Raw genomic sequence first — 14597 nt, forward strand, 5'->3', positions numbered from 1 at the left:
ACAATTCCTCATGCCGATTAATTCCAAAATAGTATTCAGCATGCACGTGTTGAGTACCAACATTATTCCAATTTTATTTTAATGTAATGGTTTTGACTCATTTTAGAAATGACAATCTGACTTTTTTTCCTCAACTCCCACATGCTATATAACATCAGTGATGCATATATGAAGCTTCTTAAATCACTGTAGTTTTAATGGTCTGTTTCTGAAGCTGCTGAAGTCTCCATAGTTTTGGTTTTATCAGCACAAATGATGAAGGAGGTGAAATTAGAAAGAAAAATCAACCAACATTTTCCAGCACAGAAAGTTGGCTGTTCTTCACCAAAAAATCCAACACTCCTGCTGCAAATGTAAAAGGCGGAGGAAGTTGCAAAAACTCAAATTTTATTTCTATGCTTGATGGTTCATAACTCATGAAAATCCATCACGCATAGTACTTTACAGCATTTTTTGTGAACATGCTCCTTAAATGCATAACTTGTTAGTATTTAGTCTGGTCATTGATAATAACAACTCAAACATCCATCCATCTTTTATACCCACATATCCATCCATCCATCTTCTTCCGCTTATCCGGGGTCGGGTCGCGGGGGTAGCAGCTTCAGTAGGGAGGCCCAGACGTCCCTCTCCTCAGCCACTTAGGCCAGCTCCTCTGGAGGAATCCTAAGGCGTTCCCAGGCCAGCAGAGAGACATAGTCCCTCCAGCGTGTCCTGGGTCTTCCCCTGGGCCTCCTCCCGGTGGGACGTGCCCGGAACACCTCACCAGGGAGGCGTCCAGGAGGCATCCTGACCAGATGCCCGAGCCACCTCAACTGGCTCCTCTCGACGTGGAGGAGCAGCGGCTCTACTCTGAGTCCTCCCCGGATGACTGAGCTCCTCGCCCTATCTCTAAGGGAGAGCCCAGACACACTATGGAGAAAGCTCATTTCGGCTGCTTGTATCTGGGATCTCGTTCTTTCGCTCACGACCCAAAGCTCGTGACCATAGATGTGAGTGGGAACGTAGATCGACCGGTGAATCGAGAGCTTCGTCTTTTGGCTCAGCTCTCTCTTCACCACAACGGATCAGTACACCGCCCGCTTCACAGCAGACGCCGCACCAATCCGCCTGTCGATCTCCCGCTCCATCTTCCCCTCATTTGTTAAGTTTACTTAACACAAACAGTAAAATATGCTATAAATAGGTAATACCTACTTTTAAAATGCAGCATTAGATTCCGAACTAGTTCTTGGTGACCTCTTGATGTACATTCCACAAAATTTGGACTTCTGTTCTGCGTAGAAATTTAATAGAGCTTAACTGCCAGTACCAGTGATAATAATCATATAATTACGTTATTATGTTCAATCTTCAAAGTAAGTCTTTCTAAGTCATAACATTGACGTCAAATTACGTTCTTTTTTTTTTAAATTTCCGGTAAGAGCCGGCAGGTCAAGTAGGCTCGTTTGCGAGCGACACATCAGTTGTGAAACGTTCTTTAACGCTTTGACTGGTAACGGATGAAAAAGTGGCAACATCTTACGCGTAAAGCTTTGCATAAACAACAGGAAATCGGGTTTTGAAGAGGTCTGGGATTTAAATAAAATACTTTAAATACAGATGATGAATATCAAATCGTACTGACGTTTCTTCGCATATAACGGTTAAACGCCTTCCTCGCGTCAGGGACATTGCGTCCAGGGTGGATAACACATGTATTCATATGTTAATAAAAATAAGTATTCTTTATTAAAGCTTTTTATGGTGTTTAATAGCAAACTGTGTGAAGCAGGATTAGAGGTGATGCTGCAGCAAGCTGGAATGTCAGTCGATCTGTGATGATGAGGCTGAAAACGACGGGAGGGACGCTGTTTCCACGCTGTGTGTGTGTCTGCGTGTGTGTGTGTAGCGTTTTTCAGGAAGTGGAGAAACCGAAGACAGACACAGGACGACATGCTCTTCCAGCCCGCTTTAATGCAGCTTTTTCCTGCCAGAGAAACGGGACTTGTGGCAGCTTCGCGTCGATGATCGCGGATCGACGTGTCCGCACCGGACGGGGCGCGATGCTAGCCTGCTAGCTTACAATTTACATTTGAGACGGTTGTCAAAACAGACGCGACGCGTTTGTAACGTGAAAACTGTCGCTCGTTCGCTTCGATGTTTATTTTATTTTTTTCTTTACTCTCCCCGTAACCGGATTACCAAATAAAAGCGACTCGACTTTAAAAAAGCGTATGTATTTGCGCTGACTTGGTGGCTGGCTGCTAGCGTTAACCCTAGCTAAAAAAAAAGAAGAAGAAGAAGAAAGAGTCCAGCTAATTAACGGAACATGGACGCAGTAGACATGTAAATAATTAACCAAAGAAGGCTGAGGCTTAACGACAAACAGTTAGGTGATGTCAAGCTGTTTGCATGCGTTTGTTGTTTTAAAGCGGAAAACTTTTGCAGACACAGTGCAATCGTCTTGGGCAATGGTGTAAATAAAAGGTGCAGGTTTGTTAGGTATAGTCGCCTCATGCGTCCAGACGTCTGATCTAATAACAGGAAACGCAAACTATATAAGAATCGGTCGTTTTTTCAGACTGATTTAACCTTTTTCAGCGCGGGTTTGGGTAAAATGCGTGTTTTAGTTGGCCCTTAAAGCGCTGCCACCCCCCCCCCCCCCCGTAGGTTTGGCTCCTAGCTGTCAGCCATGCGCCTCTCGTCGGTTCTGGCCCTCTTCAGGCCCGCTCTGCCCCTCATCCTGGGGCTGTCTCTGGGATGCAGCCTCAGCCTCCTCATGGTGTCCTGGACGCAAGGGGACGCGGACGACCCCTGCAGAGACGAGCTGGCCAAAGGTGGGCTCTTCCTGGGCAGGGGAGATGACCAGAGAGGAGGCAGAGATGGAGCCGGGGACGTGGACTTCCAGCCACGGATTGTGCCGTATCACAAGGACCCGAACAAGCCACACAAGAAGGTCCTCAGGTGAGTGGAAGGGTGGAAACCAGTGTCCCCGGTTGTTCCAGCTGTCCTGCGGACGCCTCAGAGGTTTGGCATGGTGAAGCACGGCGGTGGCAGAATCATGCTGTGGGAACCTGGGATGGTGCGTTCACACCAAACCCGTTTAGAGCATCAAAAAGGCGAGGGGGGGGGAAATATTTTAGCGTGGAACATTTTTGATAACTTACCCAAGATCCTAGGTTCTACTCCTCCTCCCCAGGGTTCCTGCGGATCCTTAAAAAAGTCTTAAAAGGCATTGAATTCTGTAATATAAAACTAAGGCCTTAATTGGCATTAAAATGTCTTAAATCAGTCTTTCTTAGGTCTTAAAATTGTTACCAGGTCATAAATAGGATTTTATTTTTGTAATCCTTACCAAACAGTAAAATAATAAGATAAGATAAGATAGTCTTTATTGATCTCACAATGGAGAAATTCACTCGTCACATCGGCTCATACAAGAAGGTGCAGAGTAGGGAAGGTGCATTCAGTTATATACAGTGAATCTTCATATATACAATGGATCAAAAAGAATACCAAAAAATACAAAAAAGGAAATAGGAATGGGCATATGATGTCTCATTTACATTCTTAGTGGTCTATATATATATATATATATATATATATATATATATATATATATATATATATATATATATATATAAAAACATATCTATATACTTAAATATATACATATATCTATGCGCCTACATACATACGTACCTACGCGTATATATGTGCATATACATTGTATACATTAATTGACACAATTATAATTTTTTTAATTTACCGAACGGCTCAACGTAACCATTATTGGTTCTGTCACGATAGCGGAACCAATAAAAACTGTTGGCACTGGTTATGTTGTGGTTTTTAAAACTGATTTATAGTTTATTTTAGTAGGGAACAAAACAAAGTTTGTGAATTCAGTTCAGTAGTTGTTAAAAAATATATCTGTAATTTGTGTTTTTTAGCTTTCTTCCTATATGGAATGTTTTAAAAATTTATTAAACATGTCTACTGGGCCAGAAAGTAATGGTTTTTGTGAAAATAAACATTTGGGTGAAGTTGTCGCAACCAGGTTTATCTTGTTTATCATGAAGTTGGTCTTAACTTTTTATTTCAAGTGGCATTAAAAAGTCTTGAATTTAACTTGCCTCACTGCGCTCTCAACGTGTCCAAACACAAGTTGTCCAGATGATTCGTTCAAAAAAAAATCCATGAAGACGTTAATGCATTTAAAAAACGTTTTAGTGGGTAGATAGAAAAAAAAGGGCGCTAATAAACATACATAGAAAAGATAACCATTTGGCTCCACTCTGTGAGATACACAAGAGCGAACTCCCATGATGCATCATCCTTAAAAGTGACACGTATGGAGCCTTAAACCAAAGAAGTAATGAAAATAATAGCAAAATAACCACAATAGCTAAATATAAAAATTCCCAAAATGAATATGAATTACCAATAATATCAAATAATTTGAAGAAAAGTAAATTTAGCGAGAAAAACAAAACCCAAAACATTAACCAGTGTTGTATAAAGTACTGTAATCTCGGAGTCAAGTAAAAGTATTGGTACCGCTCCAAAATATGACTTTGGTAAAAGTCCAAGTCACTGACTGAAACATTACTTGCGTTAAAGTTTTAAGTATCTGAAATGTTTTGTACTTAAGTATGAAAATTACTGTAAAAATAGATGTACTCAAGTAATGTAATAAAAAGTATAAGTAAAAAGTAAAACAAAGCAAATGCAGTTTGAATCATATTTTTTATATTTTGGTAAACTTTGAAAGTCAAATTTACTTAAAATAATATAAACAACCAAGTGCAGGAGAAATTTAGATGAAGTTTAGACAGAAAATACAAAATTTTTGCAAGCTCTCAGTTTTCCTTCTTCAAGTAAGGTCAGTACTATGCACTTTAAAATTGTACACAACCAAGTGCAGGTAAAATTTAGACCAGGGGGTGTATACTAAGAACATGGTTAAGTGATAAACCAGGTCTAGTTAACCTACAGAAGTGGTAAACCTGCTAATAGATACACCTGTAACGTTATCAGTAGGTGGGGTCAAAACACTCTCTCACTTTTTTGTAATGAGTAACTAAACCAAACATTGAACATGTATCGGAGTAAAAGGATGCAATTAAGTTCGGAAATATAATGAAGTAAAACTGAAATGTATAAAAAAAAAAAAATGATACTCGAGAAAAGTATAAAGTACTCCAAAATATACTTAAGTACAGTTGTGAGGTATTTTTACTTCATTTTACAGTTCCAAAAAAAGTAAAAAACAAAGCAACTGGACTTGTTTTCCGTAGTTGAAGACGTTTCGTTTCCTCTCCAGGAAGCTTTCTCAATTCAAAAAGTCTGGAGTAATGTGCAGTACCAAGCTTTATACTACTGCCAAACAAAGGCCTAGCAATGGCTTAGATAACATGCAAATTCAACAGAAACAGGTCCACCCCTTAGTAATGTGCGGTACCAAGCAGTATAAAGCTTGTTACTGCACATTACTCCAGACTGTTTGAATTGAGAAAGCTTCCTGGAGAGGAAGCGAAACGTCTTCAACTACGAAAAACAAGTCCAGTTGTTTTGTTTTTTACTTTTTTTTGGAATGACCATGACCTGGATGACTGAGAATCTTCACCAGCTTCATTTTACAGTGTTGTTACTATACAACACTGACATTAACCATAATGCATACCAAGAAAATCACAAAATATAAATTCAGGCTCCTACAGGCCCTCTACTGTCTCTGTAGTGATGGCCCGACTGAGCATAGGTAATGGGATGGGATCGGGGAAATCCACCGCTACGTCACATATAAGGGTCTTTCTGATTGGTTGACGTTCGGCGTCCAGCTCCAAATGTTGCTTTGGAGTTGAGCGTCTGAGAGTTTTTCCTAGAGGCGCGTCCAGCGTAGACCTCGCAGGTAAACCAGACTCCCCCGACGCTAAAAACGCGTTTGGTGTGAACGCAGCATTAGATGCCGCAACTGGTTTCAGTGGAGGTGCGTCTTCCAGCCGGACAATGGCCGTAAATGTACAGGCAGAGCGTATCTGAAAATCAACTTCCGCGGCAGAGCTGCATGATTAGGAAATCCCTCAACGGGCCGCATGATCGGATTCAATAAATCCACGTTCTGATCTCGCCTCTCTCTCTCTAGGTGGATGGATGAACTAACTGTCGTTCAGCCTTACACAAGACGGTGTGACAGAAGCAAAATGTCGCCACGTTAGCTGTTGTGAAACGAAATCTTGAGGAACCAAAAACCACAGCAACACTAAATCTATGAAAACAAATCGACCCAAACACAAATAAATGAAAAGTGAACCAGGAAACCAACAGTGAGTGGAGAAATGTTGTTACCGCAGTAAATTAGACTTAGACAACTTTATTTGTCATTTTGTATGCACAGAGTGCGAACAGAACGAAATTTCGTTGCATACAGCTTGTAAATTGCAGTAAAAGTTAAATTACAGTTTTAGGTGCAGAAGAGATTTAAAAGTAAACAATAGATTTAAAATACAGTATAAAAACAATTGAAATGTAAACAATGCAGGAGAAGGTCACAGTATACAAACCATTGTATGTACAGAATTGGATTGTGCAAGAATGCATTTAAAGACTAAGAGTTCGGTAGCATTTGTAATGCTAGATGGAGATGCAATGAAGCAAAATGTGCAAATATGCACAACAGAAATGGTGTTTACGCATTGCTATGTGCTTCTCTCCCCCCCGTCCCCGTCCCCCTTTCTATCCCCTTTATTCACCAATTAGTGTAAATATTACAGGCTAACAAACAGAGGTAGTGATCTACAAAATGTTCAATTAAATGGAACAAATAACAGAGGAGAGAAAAATAAAAACATAATAGTAATCATCTTCTTGGCAGCTGTCTTCTGATTGGTGCTTCTGTATTGCGCGTACACTAATACTGCAAAGCTTTTACCTTATTTTGAGCGTCACTGTTGTTGTGATATAAAAACCGAGGTTAACAGGTTAGATGTTAAGTTTTTGCAGCGTGGTTCTAATCCAGAGGGTTCTGCAACCTGCATGTTCAAACCTGAAGTGGCTCTTTGGAGCTTCTGCATTGGCTCTTAACAACTTGGGCTAAAATGCTGACTTACCAAATAACCTTTTAATAGAGATATAAATACAAAAGTATTTATATATTTTTTTTTTTCATGGAACGATTGCACTGAATTTCCACACCAGAATGAACCTAAAAGTACAAGTAATATATTCTTTAGATCCATTTTTAGTGTCGTTTGGTTGCCGATGGTGTGTTTTTTTTTTTTTTTTTTTACATAATTTTCTACAGATAAACATCCCATAGCGGAAAGTGTATCCATCCTCTTTTTGCGAAGGTTTTTATGATTTTCTTTATTTTACAAGCTAAAATGGAAATAAAACAACCGTTCTTTAAAAAATGGTTACTAAATTCCTATAGAAGATGTATTTTTTCTTTTAAAATTATACATTGTCTTTTTTTCCAAGAGGTCATGGAACATTAGCGGCTCTAACAGAGTTTTATTTAGCTGGACTCAGGGTAAAAATGGCTGTTTGGATGGTAAAGGTTGCAGACCCTCGTCCTAATCGGACCTCTCTCCTGCAGAACGCGATACATCCACACCGAGCTGGGCATCAGGGAGCGACTGCTGGCCGGCGTCCTCAGCTCCCGGGCCACCCTCAACACGTTAGCCGTGGCGGTGAACCGCACGGTCGCCCATCACTTCCACCGGACCTTCTTCTTCACGGGCCTGCGCAGCCCCAAGGTGCCGCACGGCATGGCCGTCATCGCCCACGGGGACGACCGGCCCGTGTGGCTGATGTACGAGACGGTGCGGCACCTCCACCAGCATTACGGCTCCGAGTACGACTGGTTCCTGCTGGCGCAGGACGACACCTACATGCAGGCGGACCGCCTCTCAGAGCTGGTGGGCCACCTGGGTGCGGGGCAGGACCTGTACATGGGCAGGGCCGAGGAGTTCATCGGAGGCGAGGAGAAGGCGCGCTACTGCCACGGGGGCTACGGCTACCTCCTGTCCCGCAGCCTGCTGGCCCGTCTGCAGCCGCACCTCGACACCTGCCGCAACGACATCCTGAGCGTGAGGCCCGACGAGTGGCTGGGCCGCTGCATCATCGACTATCTGGGCCTGAGCTGCGTGGAGGTGCACCAGGTAACGGCAGCAGAGTCATGCATTCACAACACAATGTGCACAGAAACGCCGCGGTTAACGGATTTACTGTCTGCGGCGCCGACAGGGGATGACGTACCGCTACTTTGAGCTGGGGAAAAACGCCGATCCGGAGCGCGAAGACAGCCTGCCGTTCAGAAGCGCCTTCACGGTGCATCCGGTGTCGGACCCCAACCTCATGTACCGTCTTCATAAACGCTTCAGCCAAATAGAGCTGGAACGGACCTATCAGCAGATCCAGGATCTTCAGGTTTGTTATGCTCCGCTGTGTTTTGTGTTGAACCACGCCTGGGCGATATTAACCTGACGAGCCAGATTGATCTCGTTCCGCCTAGCTCCACTTACATCCATCTGGGACATCTCCCATAGAGAGTGATTTCTCCAACCAATTTTATTGTCCAGCCAATCAGGACGCAGGGCTGGAGTTTCATTGATGTGACGTAGTGGAGAAGCGACCGTGACGTGAGACTGTTTTGATTCAGACAACAATGGCAGCTCATCGAGGACATAGACATAATATAAGAGTAGACGCGTCATTGGGCGGGTTCTGCCTATGCTGCGATGCGTCAGAGCGTCCGCCATCTTAAATGTGGCAAATCTGCAGTTACTCAGTCACTTAAACAGTATCAGAGGGACTTTAATCTCTGAATATACTTTGTATTCGTAGTATTTTTTTTGTAATGTTACAAGTTTATTTTCGTGTCCCTTCAGCTTCATTCTCCTGAATTTATTCTCCTAAAGAATAAAAATATTTAAAATAATCTAACCTGGCCCTATTACTCCAGGAGTGAAATAATTCTGCAAACTGTGTTTATTCTGGAAATGTTCCCCCTTAATTCTCATAATATGATGTTTTTATCATAACATTATCACTTTTGTGTTTGTTTGTTTGTTTTTACTTTATTGACCTTGGACTTTTTTTTCTCATATTATTAATTTTACCTCTTTAATACTCCCCCAAAAAGTCTGTTCCTAAAGGTTCACATGTGACACGGTTTTATGAAATAACGAAGACCACAATGTTTAGATCAATTAACAAATTGATCCGTATATTCATAACACATATACATATATATATATATATATATATATATATATATATATATATATATATATATATATATATATATATATATAAATATATATATATATATGTATGTATGTATGTATGTATGTATATATATATATATATATATATATATATATATATATGTGTGTGTGTGTATTTATTGCAGCACAGGAATGAGGCATCTTCTCTGATCCACGTTCACAATAACAGAACTCAACTTCTTTCTGCCACATACAATATGGCGGTGACGTTGACGTGCGAACCTGCGCCCTATGACGCGTCTACGTATATATGTCTGTGATCGAGGAAGCAAGCGTTAACATTGATGCTGCTATTTCTTCCGTGTTGTCCAATCTACCTAATATTGTTTCAATAAAAGAACATCAGAGAACGGCTCTGAAGGCTTTTGTTGGTGGAAACAATGTTTTCGCCCTTCTCCCGACTGGATTTGGCAAGTTTTGTTTTTTCCTGCGTCGCTCTCATCAGAGTCACGGGTTAGCTTTGGTGTGAGTGGTTGAAATAGCACGTCGATAAAGATGGCAGACAAGTGGCTTATCCAATCATATGCAAGGATTTTTGATAAGGCCCAGCCTTCTGAAACGCCATTTCTATGGATCTGTTCCAGATGGATGAGTGGAGCTAGGTGGAGCGAAATTCATTTGGCTAGGGTCAGGTTAGGGCGATATAGCTTGAAAATAAAATGTCAGATTTTATTTTCCCAAATCCAATTAATACATTTTCTATCCCTCCTTTTCGTTTCACAATTTTTTTAAAACTTCTTTCATCATTTCAAGCATTTCTAATGGGGGTTGATCTGAAATCAAAGTGCACCTACATACAGTCTTTTAAAAACAAGATGGCGGCCCTGCCATTGTAAACAATAAAAAAACAAAACTATTTTTATTGGTGCTAGTGGCATTACACAATGAGCTAAGAACAGGCTTCGCTTCACTTGTGCAACTTAAAAAAAAGAAGAGTAAAAGAATAAATCAAAGTGTCTGGTCTTATGTTAGAAAAGTTTCCTCTTGACAATATTTTGACAATATATTTTCCTAAACATACATTCAGCATTGCATGCTATGAGCCCAATGAGCACATTGGCAAAATAAAGTCCTGATTTTCCAAAAATGAAATCTTAATAAATTGTAAATTTGAATTAATCGATTTAAATAGATTTTTAACTGTGAAAAGGCATCAGGGCATCACCCCTGGCCAAAGGGCCTGTGTAAGTTAGTTTTATTAACTCCACCCTAATGACTGAGCGCTCCAAAGCAGAAATACAGGATTGTTAAATTATTCAAACTCGTTGAGACATGCAGGGTTACACGGCAGAACATAATCCTCAGTATTTTCCGCAGTCGCTCACTCAGTCGGCCGCAGTATAGAAAAAAATACTGAAACTGCTTTTAACAATTCAACAAGTCTGTATACGTTGAAAACGACTAAATATGGAAGAACATTTGTGTTTAAAGGCTATTTCCACATTTTATTTTACAAAAGATAAAAATCTGACCATTTAAATATAAGTTGCACAAAGAAAGGGGACCTGTGATGTTGCTTGAGAGGGTGAAATAACTCACTTTTAGATAGTGAGGTGATTATGATGCAGAAATTAGTGGTTCTTTATATGCCTAGTTTCATTGTTCACAAACTGTCTAGGTTGAATTAGAATGAATTAGAAATAATACCTTATTGTCTCAGGAATTCGACACTGAGATAGTGAAATAATTTAGCATTTCTTACAGGAAAACTAGACTGAGGTTAAAAAAAACAGGCTTGAGATTTCATTGTGTGAAGATAATGAGAGAATGAAACTGTAGTCGCTATAAAATGGCTCGAGCCATATCAGGACAAAAAAAGTCATGTCAGAACATACTTGAGGTCTTATGTCAAGATAACGATACAATTAAATTGTTACAAAGGTCTTATTATGTCAACACAGCGAGGCAATTCAATTTATTGGGACAAAATGAGCTGAATATCTCCTTAACCTGATCGGAGCATCAAACTCTTCAGATTTCATTATTTTGAGAAAATAAGACAAACAAGCTCAAGATCACATAATCTCTAAATGTGAATAAAATGAAATGGTTGAGATTTCATTATCTCCAGATAATAAAGTCAATTGCAACAAACTCAAACTGTGTCATTTCTGACACGGTGAGATAATTAAACAGTTAAAACGACAGAACAAGTCTGAGGTCTTGTTATCTCGACACAATGAAAATTATGAATGTGACGAGGGAAGTTTAAAAATCGCGTATGTGCGATAAATCCACGACAAAGCTCAGGATTTCATCATTTGGAGATTATGAAACTTTAAACACAACAGTTAAAGGAGCTATAAGTAAGATATTTACTGTAAAATCTACGCAAATCATTCTCATTTGTCACCTGGGATGGAAGTAACATTCCCTATAAGCATTTGTTCCTCTCCATCAACGATGTCTTAGTCACGTTTTTCTCGTGACCCGTGTTTACTTCCTGGTTCCTCAGCCAATCATATGAGAGTTCCCAGGGTTCCCAAAACAGAGCACAGCATTTGGTATTTTATCTTGGCAAAACAGCAGCAGCCTTTAAAGATGGAAGCCAGTAAGGGATGCGGACCAGAAATGGAACAGAATACAACATTATATACCTATAATGTGGAAGTAAAAATTCTCAACAGCAACACACCGTTTAAAAACGGCATTTTAGATTGTTGTGATTGGCAAGCTGTTGTACCGATTTGAGCCACAAGGTGTCTGTATGACTTATAGCTCCTTTAAGCTCCCATTATCCCAAGATAGTGTAGTAAAAACCTAACCTGACTCCGCCAGATGGATTTGCTTCGCATATCCATCTGGAAACCTTCCGTTGAAGTAATTTTGGGAAGGGGCGAAAATACTGGTTAGCTGATTGGCCTATGTTGGTGATAGACGGGCCAAATAAACCAATCAGATCAACGAAGCATATGACGTACTAACACGACAAGAGGAGCCAATTGATAGATCAAGCTCTTGCCGAAACCAGTCGGGAGAAGAGCAAAAACAACTTTTCCTCTGAGAAAAGCCTCCAGAGCAGCGTTTTGCTCTTCTTTCAGTGAAGAAATACTCTGTAATTCTGATAAAACTTGCTCCATAGCCACGCTAACGCTAGTTTCATCGGCTGAAGCCGCCATGTTCTTTAGACTGAACTGTCGCGCTCCTCGTTGCGTCACACCTCAACCCGCCTCAAAGCCAACGCTGATTGGACGTTCGTTTGGTGAACGGCTCCAAATTTTCTTTAACGGAAAGTAGCCAGACTGATCTGCGAGTGAAACCTTGAACGCTCGCGAGATCAGGTTGGTCTCATGAGGCTAGTAAAAACCGTCATTATGACAAACAACCTTCGGGGTGTCGATACACGGAGATTACAAAGCAGCTTTCAAAGCAAAGCAAGGTCAATTCAATTAAAACAAGATGTTATTAATCCTAAATGGAAATTAAAAAGTTGAATTTAATTAAACTACAGCTACCTGTATAACACATTTTTTCCAGAGTTTTGTTGCTTTTCATTTAATATTTTACTGACGTGATATTCTGTGTACCCATCAGATGCAGATCAGCAACCTGAGCCACCTGACCCCCGAGGGAAAGGCTGGGGTCACCTGGCCGATCGGACTCAACTCGCCCTTCAAACCCAAGACCCGCTTCGAGGTCATAAACTGGGATTACTTCACCGAGGAGCACATCTACTCCTGCACAGACGGCTCGCCCAAATGCGAGATGAGGGGAGCCGACAGAGCCGACGTCGGCGCCATACTGGAGGTCGCCGTGGAGCGCCTCAACGAGCACTACCAGCCCCAGCTCCGCTTCCGCAAGCGGCGGCTGCTCAACGGGTACAGGCGCTTCGATCCCACGCGAGGCATGGAGTACGTACTCGACCTGGCGCTGGAGGCTTTCACCCAGAAGGGCCACAGCCAGGTCATCGCCAAGAGGGTCAACCTGCTCCGACCGCTCAGTGCCGTGGAGATCATCCCCATGCCTTACGTGACGGAGGCAACGCGGGTGCAGGTCATCCTGCCCGTCACCGCCCAGGACCAGGACTTTGTGGGGAACTTCCTCGACATGTATGTGACGAACACCCTGGACACGCACGATAACGTGCTGCTGACCTTCCTGTTCATCTACGACCCCTTCGACGCCCAGAGAGTGAGCCAGACGGACGTGTTCGCCGGCGTCAAGTCGATGATCGGCGAGGTGGAGAAACGTTACGGAGACGTGAAGATTCCCTGGATCAGCGTGAAGACCGAGGTTCCTTCCCAGGTCAAGCTGATGGACATCATTTCTAAGAAGCACCCCGTTGACACGCTCTTCTTCCTGTCGAGCGTTTGGACCGAGGTCAACGCAGACTTCCTGAACCGCTGCCGAATGAACGCCATCAGCAACTGGCAGGTTTTCTTCCCGGTCCACTTCCAGGAGTACAACCCCGCCGTCATCTACCGCGACCAGCAGCCGTCCGCCTCCTCCACCTTCGCCTCCGAGTCGCTCCGCGACGGCCACTTCGACCGGCACGTCTTCGACGAGGCCTGCTTCTACAACGCCGACTACATGAGCGCCCGCACCAAGATGGCCGCCGACATCTTGGAGAACGAGGAGCTGATGGAGAGCATGGACGTGTACGACATCTTCGTGCGTTACTCGGGCCTGCACGTGTTCAGGGCCGTGGAACCGGCGCTGATCCAGAAGTACGTGCGGCGAGCGTGCAACCCTCGGTTCAGCGAGGACATCTACCACCGCTGTGTGCTCAGCAACCTGGAGAGCCTGGGGTCCCGGTCGCACCTCGCCATGGCTTTGTTTGAGCAGGAACAGGCCAACAGCACGTAAACTTGGGTTGGCATGGAATGAATTAAACGCAGATACTTGTGGGTTTGATCGTAATGTCACGGTGCAAAGACGTGAAGATCACCCAAAAACACAAACCTGAACTGTTTACGTCTCGCAGCCGAAGGTGTCCCAGCTTATTTTACCTTTGTACCTTTCAAATCGCGTCCAGACGGCGATGAATCACGGTCGTGTCTCTCCGTGAACGGACATTTGCTCACAGTCTGTGGGGCAGTATTTATATTTTTAGCCGTATTTCAGTGTCTGTAATACAAGAACAAAGGCCTTCTTTGTTGGTTGTAATTGGAAAGAAAGAAGAAAAAAAATCACTTGAGCCATAAGTCTTCCTTCGAGACGACGTTCAAATACCGAAAACAAGCTGAAGCCATTGGCTGCCTTTTTCTTTAGGAAATGTTCCTTCTTTTGTAAGAGGTATTAAAAAAAATGAACTTTACATTGAGAGCTGTTTTTTTTTTTATTTGTATTTCTCAAAATTTTATACAATCTGTCCTTTATGGC

The 14597-nt window shown here is 42.2% G+C and overlaps 1 protein-coding gene across 1 annotated transcript; it reads left to right on the forward strand.

Annotated features, from left to right (window-relative positions):
• Nucleotides 1-1553: 1553 nt before the first annotated feature.
• On the forward strand, nt 1554-14532 carry LOC118556859 (chondroitin sulfate glucuronyltransferase-like). The gene is made up of 4 exons (XM_036125393.1): nt 1554-2946; nt 7583-8147; nt 8233-8415; nt 12810-14532. The coding sequence occupies exons 1-4, from the start codon at nt 2675-2677 to the stop codon at nt 14079-14081; spliced, it is 2292 nt and encodes a 763-aa protein (XP_035981286.1). The 5' UTR covers nt 1554-2674; the 3' UTR covers nt 14082-14532.
• Nucleotides 14533-14597: the final 65 nt, after the last annotated feature.

This window comes from Fundulus heteroclitus, chromosome 21 (genome assembly GCF_011125445.2).
Source record: "Fundulus heteroclitus isolate FHET01 chromosome 21, MU-UCD_Fhet_4.1, whole genome shotgun sequence".
Lineage (NCBI taxonomy): Eukaryota > Metazoa > Chordata > Actinopteri > Cyprinodontiformes > Fundulidae > Fundulus > Fundulus heteroclitus.

What these genes read in the sequence shown, in the direction of transcription:
- LOC118556859 (XM_036125393.1), top strand. Translation starts at nt 2,675, where the DNA reads ATGCGCCTCTCGTCGGTTCTGGCCCTCTTCAGGCCCGCTCTGCCCCTC. An exon ending in GCTGCGTGGAGGTGCACCAG is followed by an intron (nt 8,148 to 8,232) that starts GTAACGGCAGCA and finishes CGGCGCCGACAG; the next exon opens with GGGATGACGTACCGCTACTT. An exon ending in AGCAGATCCAGGATCTTCAG is followed by an intron (nt 8,416 to 12,809) that starts GTTTGTTATGCT and finishes TGTACCCATCAG; the next exon opens with ATGCAGATCAGCAACCTGAG.